The sequence below is a fragment of the Equus przewalskii genome, chromosome 22, assembly GCF_037783145.1.
Source record: "Equus przewalskii isolate Varuska chromosome 22, EquPr2, whole genome shotgun sequence".
Classification (NCBI taxonomy): Eukaryota; Metazoa; Chordata; class Mammalia; order Perissodactyla; family Equidae; genus Equus; species Equus przewalskii.
In genome coordinates, this window is record NC_091852.1 from 36,892,739 (window position 1) to 36,907,878 (window position 15,140).

The window sequence follows — 15,140 nt, forward strand, 5'->3', positions numbered from 1 at the left end:
TGGGATGCTTGCCACAGCATGGCTTGGTAAGTGGTGCCATGTCTGCACCCGGGATCTGAACTGGTGAACCCCGGGCTGCTGAAGTGGAACGTGCTCACTTAACTGCTGTGCCACTTGGCTGGCCCCGCTTTTTTTTTATTGTTTTGTGTATAATTGGGGAACTGTGGATTTTAATTTATTCTGTGTGATGAAAGCCTATTACAATCCTTATTCCGTTTGCTCAGATTGTCCCAAATTTGCCGAGTGAGAGCCATTTCAAGATGACTGCTATGCCAGTCAAAATCTGGAGCTATGTGTAGTCATCGTTACTGAGATGTCTATTTTATATAAATATATATTTTAAAATCATGAGTTCATATTAATATTTCGAGATCAAATTAACATTAAAGAAATTTTTCTTAACTCATTTTGAGTTGTGTCGTTTCTCTTACACTGGAAATCTTGTTTCCTAAATTATAAATGTTACTTATTGCTTTATCTTATCTGCATAAAGTAATCTCAAAGTTACAATATCAGTATTACTACCAGTGATAAACTTGTTTACTGAGTTCCTTGTCCTTAGAATACAATCCATTAAGCATTTACAGAGTACTATGTTAAAAAAGTATATGAAATAGTTTTTCTGTTCTTTTTTTTTTTTTGAGGAAGATTAGCCCCTGAGCTAACTACTGCCAATCCTGCTCTTTTTGCTGAGGAAGACTGGCCCTGAGCTAACATCTGTGCCCACCTTCCTTTACTTTATATGTGGGACACCTACCACAGCATGGCTTGATGAGAGGTGCCATGTCTGCACCCGGGATCCTAACCAGCGAACCCCGGGCCGCCAAGAAGCAGAATGTGCAAACTTAACCGCTGCGCCACCGGGCCAGCCCCAAAATAGTTTTTCTGTATGGTTCTGCTACCAATTTGCAATGCACTTAGGTTTATCTGTTTCTATTTGTGTTTCATTTGTTTAAAAAAATTCAATGTGGAAAATATTGTCATAGTTCAAAACAAGTAAAAAGATAAATTTAGAGAAGTATTGCTTCAGTCTCTGTTTTCTCTGTTTCTTCCTCCATACTTTTTGCCCTCTCCTCCTGTTATGTAGTTCCTGATTTATCCTTTCACTGTGTGTTTTTACAAAAATAAACATATGTAAGTGTATTTTTATTTCTTCCTCTTAAACAAAATGTAGATACTATATACACTATTTTACATTTTGCTTCTTTCACCTAACAGTGTATCCTGGGAATCATTCCATATCTGAACATGGAGATCTTTCTCATTCTTTTTTTACAGCTTTCTTTTTCTGTAGATAATGCCTATTCTGGGCATTTCGTGAATCATATAATATGTGCTCTTTTTTTTTGTCTGGCTTCTTTCACTTAACATGTTTACAAGGTTCATCCATGTTGTACCATGTACTTCATTCCTTTTTATTGCTGAACAATATTCTCTTATATGGTTGTACCACATTCTATATATCCATTCATTAGTTGATGGACATTTGATTGCTTCACCTCTTTGGCTATGATGAATAATGCTATTATGAGCTTTTGCATGCCAGTGTTTGTGTAGATGTATGTTTTCATTTCTCTTTGGTATATACCTAGGAGTAGAATTGCTGGGTCATATGGAAACTGTGTTTAACCGTTGGAGGAACTGTCAAGCTGTTTTCCAAAGCGGTTGATTTCCACCAGCAATGCATGAGGATTCCAATTTCTCTTCACCCTCACCAGCAGTTGTTTATTATCTGCCTTTTGATTATAGCCATCCCAGGGGATGTGAAATGATATCTCATTGTGGTTTTGATTTGCAATTCCCTAATGACTAATATGTTGAGTATTTTTTCATGTGCTTTTGGCCATTTGTATATCTTCTTTGGACAAATGTCTTTTTAGGTTCTTTGCCCACTTAAAAAAAAAAGATATTTATTTTAAAATAATTTTAGTTTTACAGAAAAGTTATAAGGATAGTACAGAGAATTCCCATACCTCCTTTACCAGCCCTGTGCTCTTTTAAAAATTGTGTTATTTATCTTCTTATATTGAGTTGTAAGAGTTCTTTACATATTCTGGAAAGGATTCCCTAATTAGATATGTGATTTACAAATATTTTCTCACATTCTGTGGGTTATGTTTTCACTTTCTTGATGGTATCACTTGTAGCATGAAAGTTTTTAATTTTGATGAAGTGTAGTTTATCTGTTTTTCTTTTGTCGCTTATGCTTTTGATGTCATATATAAGAAGGGTTTGTCTACCCCAAGTTCACAAAGATTTATTCTTATGTTTTTTTTAAACAGTTCTATAGTTTTAGCTCTTACATTTAACTGTTTGATTCATTTTGAGTTTTCTGGTGTTTAGTGTAAGCAAGGGGTCCAACTTTGTTCTTTTGCATTTGGATGTTGTTGTCCCAGCACCATTTGTTCAAAAGACTATTCTTTCCCCATTGAATTGTCTTGGCACTCTTGTCAAAATCAATTGACTGTAAACGTACAGGTTTAATTGTAGCTGTCTGTGCTATTCCATTCATCTATATGTTTATTCTTATGCCACTGCCACACTGTACTGATGACTAGATTTGTATAAGTTTTGACCTGGGGAGGGGTGAGTCCTCCAACTTTGTGCTTTTTTTTTTCCAGATTGCTTTGGCTATACTCGGTGCCTTACATCTGCATATGAACTTTGGGATTATGTTGCCAATTTTTACAGAAAAAGGCAGCTAGGGTTAAGATAGGAATTATGTCGACTCTGTAAATCTATTTGGGGAATGTTGATATCTTACCAATATTAAGTCTTTTCATTCATGAGATGTCTTTTTATTAGCTCGTCTGTAATTTCTTTAAATAATGTTTTGTAATTTCAGCCAAACGATATTTAAAGGTAAAATTTTGACAGGGATTATGCAGGAAAACTTTGTGAAAAATCTGATTCAAACTTCTTGGAATTGATCTGAAGATGTTTGTGGTGTTGCCCCTTTCTTGTTTCATATGTTTCTTGTAGTAAGCAGTAAAAAATCACGTTGTTTGATGCTATTTAGATTTCTTAAAATTATATCCTACCTGTTGAGAAATAGTACTTAAGATGTTTATAATTCCTAGGGTAGTAATTTTAATTTTGGTTTGCAATTAAGATTTGGGAAAGAATAGGGGACATCAGAGGTTTTTCTTTTCTTTTCTTTTCTTTTCTTTTCCCGGGAAGAAAGCCAGCATTAACCTGAAATGTGTTTACTTATCTGTTTATTTCTCCCTTCCTTGCCATGCAGAGTTTTATATGAAGGGAAAGAAAGGCTTATTCCAGGATGTGAAGTGATCCAAGCCACACCCTATGGTCGCTGTGCCAATGTCAACAATAGTTCAACTACTTCACAGAGAATCTTTATCACTTACCGAAGGGCTCCTCCGGTTCGGCCCCAAAATTCCTTGGCTGTAACTGATATCTGTGTTATTGTAACCAGTAAAGGAGAAACCCCTCCTCATACTTTCTGCAAAGTTGACAAAAACTTAAATTGTGGAATGGTAAGAATAAAGTTGTTTCATATGAAAACCAAAAAAAATAATAATTTTTGGAATCCTGTTTATTATTGCTTGTCTAATTTACTCTCAGTTTATATTTTCATGATTGTTTTATTATTTTTAGCTCTCTAATTTTTATGATTCATAATAGCTATCTGATACTTTACAATAATTTCATCCAGAAAATAGATACTTAAAGTCAGGGATTATTTTGGGGGGCGGGATACGTGCTAATATCACCTACATTACACTAATATAGAGATTTTATTAGCTTTTGGGTTTCAGTGGTGTCTTCAAGGACAACTGCAGGGAGACTGGGTGAGGACTCCCTTTATATTTATTTATTTTGAATATTATAGTTTTACATACTGTTTTTTAAAAAGGCTCTAGTGAAGAAAGTTAAACATAGACATTTGATTTATAGGTTTTTTTTTAAAGATTTTATTTTTCCTTTTTCTCCCAAAGCCCCCCGGTACGTAGTTGTGTATTTTTAGTTGTGGGTCCTTCTAGTTGTGGCATGTGGGACGCTGCTTCAGCATGGCTTGATGAGCGGTGCCATGTCCGCATCCAGGATCCGAACCTGCGAAACCCTGGGTTGGCGGAAGCGGAGTGTGTGAACTTAACCACTTGGCCACAGGGCCAGCCCCTGATTTATCGTTTTATGAGACTAAAGTTTACTATTGAGTCAGATTTACTTTGAAAACTATCTTTAGATCAAACTAATAGTGGGTTAAATGTGGACTAGGCAGCAGTGGCTAATGCCCTGTGGCTGTTGTTGAGACAGGCTTGCCTCTAGAGGTGATGGCCTCCTGGCACCCCTGTGACCCCCGTCTTCCCTGCTTTGGGCTCCAGTGCTGACTCTGCTTTGTGCTGAGTCTTTCAGATGTGCAGTCTCTGGGTGATTACAGAATTCTAAACTTTTCAAAACTGCCTTCACGTCAGTTTAATTTTTGTGGCAGTGTTTTTTTACTCCTTTCTTTTCTGTTAGTATTCTCAACTTTCTCTTTTGCTGTATTTTATACTGTATAGTCTGTTTGATAAACATATGTTTTAAATAGACTTCCCTGAATAAATAATTAGAATATTTAGAAGACATTCCACAAAATCCATTTGTTTTCTCTCTTTTGTCTTTTTTAAACCTAATTTATATTTTACAGTGGGGTTCCAGTGTGTTTCTGTGTTATAAGAAGTCTGTGCCTGCTTCTAATGCAATAGCATATAAAGCTGGTAAGTAAATTTAAAAAGTCTTTTACTGTAGTTATTGTTGCACATTAACATTGGTTAGAAGAGACAGTGTGTGCTCCCTTACGTAGTTTGTGGAATTGATCTGTTCATCAATTGATTATCTTAATTTTAGTATGTAAAGGCCTAAGTATTCTTTGTATTCTATGTATTCTTAAATACATAGTACATATTAGAGGACATGTTGATATTACCCCCTCCACACACAAAAACATGTTGTTAATTAAATAGAAACTTTCATTCCAGCAAGCGTTTGTGAATAAGCATTCAAGCTTTTAGTCTGTACTAATAGGTTTAACAATTCATTGGAAAACTGCTTACTCTCTGACCTTTTATATTTTGGCAATCAGAAAGGTGTCAAACTGCATCTTTACTTCTTATATTTCCTTCTCTTATCTCTGTGTGTCTGATTTGAAACCACATGTTACTTGCCATGAAAGGTGGACTTGCTTCCTTTGTCCCTTGTTGCAAAGAATCAGCTATATGGAGGAGAGGAGGGCCTGAGAAACTTTTCTGCCATGACGTGTTTGAGAAATCTATCGCCACATTCTTACTCCACAGTAAAGTGTCAAGGGCTGTAAAGATTTAAGTGTGACCTCTTCATCCCACTGGTATTGTGGGATAAAAACTGAAAATACAGGTATGCTCCAGTTGTAAATAGAAGAGATACTGGATACTTCTTTGTGAAAAGAAGCAGTGTCAAATTACTTTTTGATCATGCACAATTTTTGGAATAAAGTTTTACTTAAGGGAAGTCAAGCAAATCCATATCTGAAAAATCTTGTTTGTCCTCATGAAGACATTCATACTAATGAATCAGACCATTTAACTTATAATGTAAAAATAAAGGCAGCAACTAACAGTTATATATTTCAGTATCATTTTAAAATGTGATATTGTTAATACTGCTATAATGTGTTGATTGTATGTGATTTCCTAAATTTTTTTGTTGTTGTTGGGTAGAAAGTGTCACTTAAAAAAAAACTTATAAAGAAACAAGCTTTGTGAAAGTATTCAGGTATTTGATATACCACATATTTTAGAATACAGAGTTTTGGAGACTGAATTTGGACTCAGAATTCTGCTACTGATTTTCAAGTGTTTTAACTTAGAGGTGGTCTGCATCTTAGAGACATCAGAGGCTAATGAACTGATGCCATGTAGCTACTTTATTCTGAGGGGCTTTGTTATGCTTCTCAGAGTGCCCCTGCTCCTTCTTCTTGGTCTCACATACTCCGTACTCAGTCCCAAGTGTTTCTGTCTCGTTTACTTTTCATGTTGCATGCCTTTTACACTGCTTCTCTCAAGATGAGTTTAGGGGATGTGATAATTTCTGTTGTCTTGGCATTATTTTATGACATTTGTCTCCTCCCTGAACTTTTTACAGAAAACTAACTGAAATAGTTGATAAATTTTCCTGTATGTTTCTTACCATTTTCTATAAAGTGTCGGCAGTATGTAGGAGAAAATGCATTAAGATTGGTGATCCTGTTGAATAGAGTTTTAACTAGTATATTTAATACATTTTACTGTTACAATGACCTTAAGTCCATGGGTAAAAACTAAAGAGTAAATTTATTAATTTGATTTCTGATATGGCAAGAGAAATGGATTTTGAAATTTTACACATAAATGTTTCCATGAAATTTGCTAGTAAGATATCGTGTTAATATGTATCACATATAATTTATGGAAAAGTAACTATTTTAAAAAAATTTATCATTTTCTCCTCTCTCCAAAAGGTTTAATTTTTAGATATCCAGAAGATGACTATGAGTCATTTCCACTCTCAGAATCTGTACCTCTCTTCTGCCTTCCTATGGGAGCTACTATTGAATGTTGGGATCCCCAAACCAAATACCCACTTCCAGTTTTTTCAACTTTTGTTCTGACAGGTTCTTCTGCTGAAAAGGTATGTTTTTTCCTCTATCATTAAACCTATTTTGTTCATGATGTTATCCCATAAAATGGTTAATATAAGTTTTATTTGACTGTTGGGATTATTTGGGCACAGTACATTTTAGTTTAAATTTGTACTGTAATGCCCAAGGTGAGAAGGCAACATGAAAATTGGTATCAAGATGCTGATATCCCTGGAGCTTGTACAGAAACAAATATAAAGTCTCTCTGGAGAGACACCCCTAAAACCCAGGCCTCAAGATGAGATTATAGTAAAAGTTAGAAGATATACGTACCATAGGAAAAATCAACAAGACGCAGTACAAAGCTGGATTAGACCCTCAAGATATTGAAATGATAGAATGACAATATGAAAGATAGTATAAATTGAATATATAATTGGAATGATTCAAGACCTAATAGAGGGACTCAAAACATCAAGGAAAATAGGATATTTTGAAAAATGAGTAGACAGAAAAAGAATAAAATGTCCAGAAATGAAAAATATGGTCCTTAAAATTAAAAATTCAACGAAGGGTATTTAAACAGCAGTAAGAAGACATACATGAAGTGAGAATTAATGAAGTGGAAGATAGGTTACCTTAAATGTAGCACAGAAATTATAGAAGGATTTTTAAAACATAGAGGATAGAATCAGAAGGACCAATAGATATTTAATGAATTCCAGAGGGGAGACTAGAAAAGGAAGAGGCAGCATTTTAAGAGCTAATGGTTGGTTGAGAGTTTTCCAGGGTTGATGAAAAATTGAGTCTTCAGATGAAAGATACTCTCTGAACCTTCAGCAGAAAAAAAAAAAAAATACAAAACCTCATCTTTTCATATTAGAGTGAAATCGTGGAATACCAAAGGCTAAAAACAACCAGAGAGAAAAGACTTGTTTACTTTCAAAGCAGCAACTATTAGGTTGATGGCTAATTTCTCAAAGAACAACAATGAGGATCAGAACACAAATAATATATTAAAATGGAAGGAATAAGCAAAGATAGTTGAAACAGCATGCAGAAAGCACTAGCCATAAAAGAAGAGATGACTAATAGGACCTCATTGGAGTTAAGAACATCTCTTCATTCAAAGATACCACTAAGAAGGTGGAAAAGCAGGCCACAGGCTGGGAGAAAATAATGCGATGTATGTATTCATCAAGGGTCTTGTATCCAGAATATATAAAGAACTTGTACAGTATCAGCAAGGAAAAGAAACAACCCTGTGGCCCAGCAGTTATACTCCTGAGCATATCCCAAGAGAAATGAGTATAGATATCCTCCAGAAGACATGTATTTGCTTTGTTTGTAATAGCCAAAAATTGAAAACGTGTATAAAGCAGTAATAATGACATAGAGTGATAATTTAAGATAAAAAAGGGATGGCAAAAATAAACAGTATTATGGAATAGAAAGTAAAACTACAGGTATCTTACAAATTTAGAAATTGAGAACTTTTCTGGAGATTTGCTAAAATAGTCAATTTTATTGAAAAGTATGACTAACTAAAGCTGACTGTTGTGGATCAAGCAAAATACATCTGTGGTCTCATTCTCCGGGCTACAAGTTCACCACCACTGTATTAAAGCAGTGAAGGTTAAGTATCCAGCACAGTGTCTCGAATATGGTCAGCTGAATGGTCCCTGAATGGAAGCCCAGATTGTTAACTGGATTGCTTACAACTAGACTGACTCTTCAGCTTAATAATCATTTACAGTTTTTCTCATTGAAAGCAATACATAGAAATGAAAAATTTAAGGTCTTGAAATATCAAATTACCAAATTTACGTTAACCGGCAGAGAACAACAAGGCCTCATTGAGATGCTTTTGTCACATTGCTTGTTAAAAACCTCTGAGATCACTTTGAAATAATTATATCTAAGAGTGTTGTTTGTATCTGTCTATATATAGTGATTAAATAGTTAAAAGATTTATAAAAGTATCACTATTTCCAGAACTTTTTCATCACCCTAAACAGAAGCTTTCCTCACCCCTACCCCAAGTCCCTGGTAACTTCTTTCTATTTTCTTTCTCTGAATTTGCCTATTCGAGGTAGTTCATATAAGTGGAATCTTATAATATTTGTTCTTTTGTGTCTGGCTTATTTCATTTAGCATAATGTTTTCAGGGTTCATCCATGTTGCAGTATGTATCAGAATTTCATTCCTTTTAAAGGATGAGTAACATTCCACTGCATGTATACACCACATTTTGTTTGTCCATTCATCTGTTGACGGACATTTGGGTTGTTTCCACCTTTTGGCTATTGTGAATAATGCTTCTATGAACATTGATGGACAAGTATGTGTTTGAGTCCCTGCTTTCAGTTCTTTCGAATATATACCTAGGAGTGGAATTGCTGGGTCATATGGTAATTCTTTGTTTATCTTTTGGAGGAGCCACCAAACTGTGTTTTTTCACAGCAGCCGCACCCTTTTATATATCCATTAGGAGGGTTCGAGATTTTTCTTTTCATTCATCTGTCATATGTACTCTAAGCAAATATTTCTTATGGAATAAGAGAAAAAGATAAGTTAATTTTTTAAAACAAACTCAAATCTTATAACAGAATTCTGTTAATCTGTAGGTGTATGGAGCTGCCATCCAGTTTTATGAACCTTACTCTCGGGAACTTCTAACAGAGAAACAGCTTCTGCAGCTGGGCCTGTTGACACCTGTGGAGAGAAAAGTGGTCTCCAAATCCATCAATTCAAACAAATGCATTTGTTTACTCTCACACTGGCCTTTCTTTGAAGCTTTTAGGAAATTTCTCATGTTTATCTACAAACTTTCTGTGTCTGGACCACATCCTCTTCCCATTGAAAAGTATGTGTCGTGATTAGAGAGATGTCTGGTGGGAAAACGGGATGTGTGTATATTATATATATATATACATTTGATTGTTTTCCTGACTTTAAGCAGCAAAGTTGAGAGGAGAGTCATAGTCACCTACTTTTTTAACTTACTCCGTTTCCACCTGAATCATTGACTGCAAATTTAAAATTGAGGAGTGGTGGTGAGGATGACCAAATAATAATCTTTTGAGAGTTGGACTGAGGAAAGAACTCATGTATGTTGTATTGTGTGTGTTCTTCCTCTTCATTCTCTGTTAACCAAGAGAAAAATAGCTATTGATCACAGACACACACACACACGTGCAAACACACACACACTCCAACCATACAAATGGTCATTTCAAGTTCTAACTATCAAACATCTCTAAACTGATGTAGAAATCAATAAGGTTAGGTTAATTGATATTAAAAATGAGATTTTGGTTTTAACTTTGACAAAATTCTGTTTGCCCTTTGATTTTTTTAAAGATTGTCACCTGAGCTAACAACTCTCGCCAATCTTTTTTTTTTTTTCATTCCCAAGGCCCCCCCAGTACATAGTTGTATATTGTAGTTGTAGGTCCTTCTGGTTGTGCTATGTGGGATGCTGCCTCAGCGTGGCCTGACGGTGGTGCCACGTCTGTGCCCAGGATCTGAACTGGCAAAACCCTGGGCCGTGGAATCAGAGTGCGCAAACTTAACCATTTGGCCGGGCTACCTCTTCCCTTTGATTTGTAATTCCCTTTGTCATGGAAGTCTTTTGTAAGCAACAAAAATAAATATGGAGACACTGTCTTTTTAAAACCACATCTTTTCTGACTTGTAGTGACACATTGACTTTTGTTTATTGTCGTATATAATTTATATACCCTACTAATAAACCAAGATGTGTCAGGAGCTTTGTGGAAACGTATTATAGTACATGTAAACATAGGTTTTTCATACAGTTTCAGAAATTTAACATTATAGCAGAAAAAATATAAGTGAAACATACTAGTTTAGTAGATAAGGTGGGGGCAGTTATCTGTAGATTTTAAAATAATGCTGCTCAAAAATCAACTTTAAGGACCCACCCAGTGGCGCAGTGGTTAGCTTAATGTGCTCCGCTTTGGTGGTCCAGGGTTCACTGGTTTGGATCCTGGTCGTGGACCTACATACTGCTTATCAAGCCATGCTGTGGCATGCATCCCACCTATGAAAAATAGAGGAAGATGGGCACAGGTGTTAGCTCAGAGCAAATCTTCGTCAGCAGAAAGAAGAGGATTGGCGGTGGATGTTAGCTCAGGGCTAATCTTCCTCAGAAAGAAAAAAATCAGCTTTAAAAAATAGTAAAGTACTGTGCATAGACTTAACACAATTTGATACAGAAATACGGTTTCAACTTTCATGTTGTGCTCCTGGAATGCCAATCTAATGGTTCATAATTCTAGATTTACCTTTCAGCTGTTAGATTAACTTAAAATTAATTGAAGTAAAATTTAATGTTAGTGACAAGTTAGCAACCTTTTTGAAAAATTAAGGTTCTGTGAATAGTTTATGAAAATAAAATCTGTATGTCATCAATTTTTTTTTCAGTTGAAGTAGTACTTTGCATTTTAGTGGCTCCTGAGAGCTCAAAACTTTAGAGATACTTAAGAAGCATTGTTTATAGGTAGAGGAATGAAGAGAGTACGTGGTTTGTCCAAAGTTGTAGTAAAAGAACTATATTAATAAAATTAATATTTAAATAATATTAATTAATTATTAGGATTAAATTCTATATTAGTTTTTTTTTTTTTTTTCTTTTTCTCCCCGAAGCCCCTCTGGTACATAATTGTGTATCTTTAGTTGTGGCTCCTAGTTGTGGCATGTGGGATGCTGCCTCAGCATGGCCTTATGAGCGGTGCCATGTCCTCACCCAGGATTCAAACTGGCGAAACTCTGGGCTACCGAAGCAGAGCACGCGAACTTAACCATTCAGCCATGGGGCCAGCCCCTCTATATTAGTTTTAATTCATTATATCACAATTATTTGCTCCTCATACTGGCACTGATAACCAAAGCAATAAAAATTAGCTTCTGGGGCTGGCCTAGTGGTGTAGTGGTTAAGTTTGCACACTCCGCTTTCCTGGCCCAGGGTTTGCAGGTTTGGATCTCGGGCATGGACCTGCACATGGCTCATTAAGCCATGTTGTGGTGGCATCCCACATACAAAATAGAGGAAGATTGGCACAGATGTTGGCTCAGGGCCAATCTTCTTCACCAAAACAATAAAGTTGGCTTCTTTCATAAAAACTGTATTTATGTTACTCTTATTCTTTTGGTGATAATAGAGTGTATTAATATGAACACTTAATGGGGAGATACATTGTGCATTTTAGGAGTTTAGTGGGATGAGTACATTTATTTACATTAACTAAATTAATGTATGTAACATAAAGTTTAGGTAAGTGGTTTTGTCAGATCTGGAATGATATATAATGATATTTAAGATTTGTTAGAGACTAAAGCATTTTAGAAAAGTAATTATGATCTTTATTTCAAATTTTTTTCCAGGCACATTTCACATTTTATGCAAAACATCCCTTTTCCTTCACCACAAAGACCAAGAATCCTTGTACAGGTAATCAAAAAAGAGTATGTTTGACAGGAGCTCTGCATATGCTCATTCTAGTCACTGCAGAGTAGATTCTGTGGTTCTTTGGGTTTGAAGTGGAGCAATATGCATTCATAAAGTCCTTTAATTTCCTGTATTTTATATCTTTAGTGAACATCCTTTTGTACTGGTCTTTTCAATTTTGGGTGTACAGAATTGGAATAATTATAATCCTTGGTTCATGACATTATCATCATTGGTCCATGCATGGCCTTTATGTAACTGATTTTAGTAATGTAAAACCTAGAATTATGTTATAGGCATGTTTTTAATGTCAGAGTGACTAATAAATATTAAATATGCACTGAGTGACAGTCGGAGGGTGGAAGTAAAATATCCTCTGATAGCGCTCTTCAAACTGTCTGCATGAAAGGATCAATTTCTTTTTATTTCCAATTAGTGGCAGACCTGTGTAAGAGCTATACAGCTTGTGACATACGCAGCTTACCTTGTGAGATCAGTATAGATGTGATCAGGTTAACACCCTGTCCAAAGACATGAGTCCGCTGATCACGTACTTGAATGTGGGAGCAGTGTCAGATTGCCTTAAAAGTTTCCGAATGGCTTGCTCTCCATTTATCTACTATCTCTTCCTGGACTAATGACAGTTTGCAACTGGCACTTTGAGTAGCACTGAACTATAAAATTTTTTCCAAGATGTTCTCAACATTATATGTGACATGGTAGCGTTAAGTCAAATATTGTTAATCTTGAATGTGCTTCAGTTCAGCAAGGATTGGTCTATATTAAGCAACTGCCAAGTGCTTACCAGTCTCTAGAGTAAATAAATTTGAGACTTTTAAAAAGCAATTATTCCATAATTTTAAAATAACTGTATTTTAATCAGTTAACTAAATCAGAATTCAGTTGAATTAACCATTTAATAAAAAAGAAATAGTACAATACCTCTAAATAAATACAGCTATTGTTTTATAGTATGTGTTTCCAAAACTGTGTCAGTGTGCATATTGAACTGTTTTCCATTTTAACCCTTAATCTAAGTATTTAGGTCTCAAAATTGGCTTGGTTAATTTATCTCTCTCTTTTTTTTTTAAGCTATCAGTCCATGATGCATTAATATTATCACAGCCAGTTTCTACACCCCTACCACTAAGGTAATTAACGGTATCTAAAATGATATATTTATTCACTTGGAGCAGAATACTTTAAAACATTTTAAGGATTAGGATAATGCAATGAAGTGATATTTTTACAAACTACTTAAGGGTAGCCTTAATGTTTCTAACTTTGATAGCTAGATGGATGGTGAGCCTGTCCAGCATTTTAGCAATGGAACACTTAAGAGAGGTGCAAGATTGGATGCAGGGAGGGCCTCCCTTTTCCTCTCTTCTCCCCTTCCCATATACAGTTCATAACTCAATGTTCAGGGGGAACTGATCTTAACCTCCAAGAATGTCTCAAATCTATTAGCTTCTCTTCGTTTGCATCAGTAGTCTGGGCTAGCAGGATATCTCACCTGGACTGATTCATTATTAACTCTTAACTGGTGTCCTTTTGTTCTTGTCTTCCTTCAGTTCTTTATCCACGCTGCAGCCACTGTGTCCTTTTGAGAATGCAAATGTAATTGTGTTATTTCTATTTTGGCATAATCTCTTGCTATTTTCACCCCCTCCCTTACTATGCTTTAGTCATAATAGGTTTATTTCAGTTTCTTGAACATGACAATAGCTTTTTCTTGCCTCAGGGACTTTGTACGTGTTGTCTCGCCACCCAACCACTACCTCCATTCTTTTGTGCTCAGCTCAAATGGTTGTTCTTCAGGAAAATCTTTCCTGATAAATGTCCCTTTGTTACCAAAGGATGAGTTTAAAACATTCTGTTATACTGTCTCACTAGATTTGCTACTTTTACTATGACAACTAAATCAGGACTTGAAATTAATACTAGATTCTCAATCTGTTAATATTTGGGAAACAGTGTAATAAGCAAATCTTAACATGTTTTAGTGAAATAGTTCATAATCATCTCTTTCTCTCTCTTGTTCTAGTGGAGCCAACTTCAGCACCTTGTTAATGAATCTGGGTCCTGAGAATTGTGCAACACTGCTGCTTTTTGTTTTGCTTGAGAGTAAGATTCTGCTGCATTCTCTTAGGCCAGCAGTGTTGACTGGAGTAGCTGAAGCTGTTGTAGCTGTAAGTACAGAATTTCCTTTTAGTAGAGAATTACTGACAGGGAATTTTTACTCTAAAGGGAAATTTCCTTCAGTGAAAGCAACTTTGAAATTATCAGTAAAAGTTTAACAAAAATATAATAGGGTAGCAAGGAGAAATAGTAAGTATAAAGAAAAAAAGGTGATTTCTGTTTGATTGAAAATTTCAATTCTTAGTTTTTTATGTTTTAAAATTCTTCAGAGAATCTATATGATTACATATTAATAAAACTTGTAAATAAGCTTATGGTACTAACTGAGAGGCTCCAGCCAATTTCAGCTGTCCTAAAATTGTGCAAATAAATTACAGTTTTCTCCAAATTTTAACTTTTCATCATTGTGAGCCACTAATGTATAGGAAATTCCAAGTGATTGTAAAATAGGGTAATGTGCAAATGCTTAGCTATTGGGTAAAACGTAAATAAAAGTTAAATCAAGTCCTGCCCTGTTTAAAACCTTTTGATGGCTTCCCGTTGCAATTAGGAAGAGGTCTGATTCCGTAGGGCTTTATAGGTCATAGTGCAGAAGTTGGGATGTGGCAGTTCCCCAACCCTACTTTCCATTATTTGTTTAACTTAAAATAGTTGACTCTCCTCTCTTCCCTTCCCCCATTTTAAGGATATAACTCTTATGGAAGTAAGGATCTAGTCTCTTATTACCCCTGTGTCCTCAGCACTTATCACAGTTAAATAGCATGGAGTAAGCACTCAGTAAATACTTGTTAAATCAGCAAATGGAATATGTCTCCAGGATCTTAATCTGATCAGAGAAATGCTACTAGGACTGAAAACAGTAATAACCAGGTGAGATAGTTTATGGGGGGCAAAGATCCTCATTTTATGTTAATTTTCCAAGCTTCCACA

The 15,140-nt window shown here is 35.4% G+C and overlaps 1 protein-coding gene across 6 annotated transcripts in view; it reads left to right on the forward strand.

Annotated features, from left to right (window-relative positions):
* The window catches only part of DENND4C (DENN domain containing 4C), a 113,561-nt gene that overhangs the window by 40,700 nt on the left and 57,721 nt on the right, over positions 1–15,140 (forward strand). For 4 of the 6 annotated variants that reach the window (XR_011531336.1, XR_011531337.1, XM_070589755.1 and 1 more), the window contains exons 3-9: positions 3,245–3,497; positions 4,652–4,721; positions 6,479–6,648; positions 9,226–9,464; positions 12,008–12,074; positions 13,164–13,222; positions 14,116–14,260. Coding sequence is in view for 4 of the 6 variants with exons in the window: in XM_070589755.1 (XP_070445856.1) it covers positions 3,245–3,497; positions 4,652–4,721; positions 6,479–6,648; positions 9,226–9,464; positions 12,008–12,074; positions 13,164–13,222; positions 14,116–14,260 (1,003 nt within the window). In the remaining 2 variants the exon portion in view is untranslated. Of the gene's footprint in view, positions 1–3,244; positions 3,498–4,651; positions 4,722–5,192; positions 5,377–6,478; positions 6,649–9,225; positions 9,465–12,007; positions 12,075–13,163; positions 13,223–14,115; positions 14,261–15,140 lie in introns of those variants that run through there. The other 2 variants (XM_070589757.1, XM_070589756.1) reach the window with 2 other exon arrangements.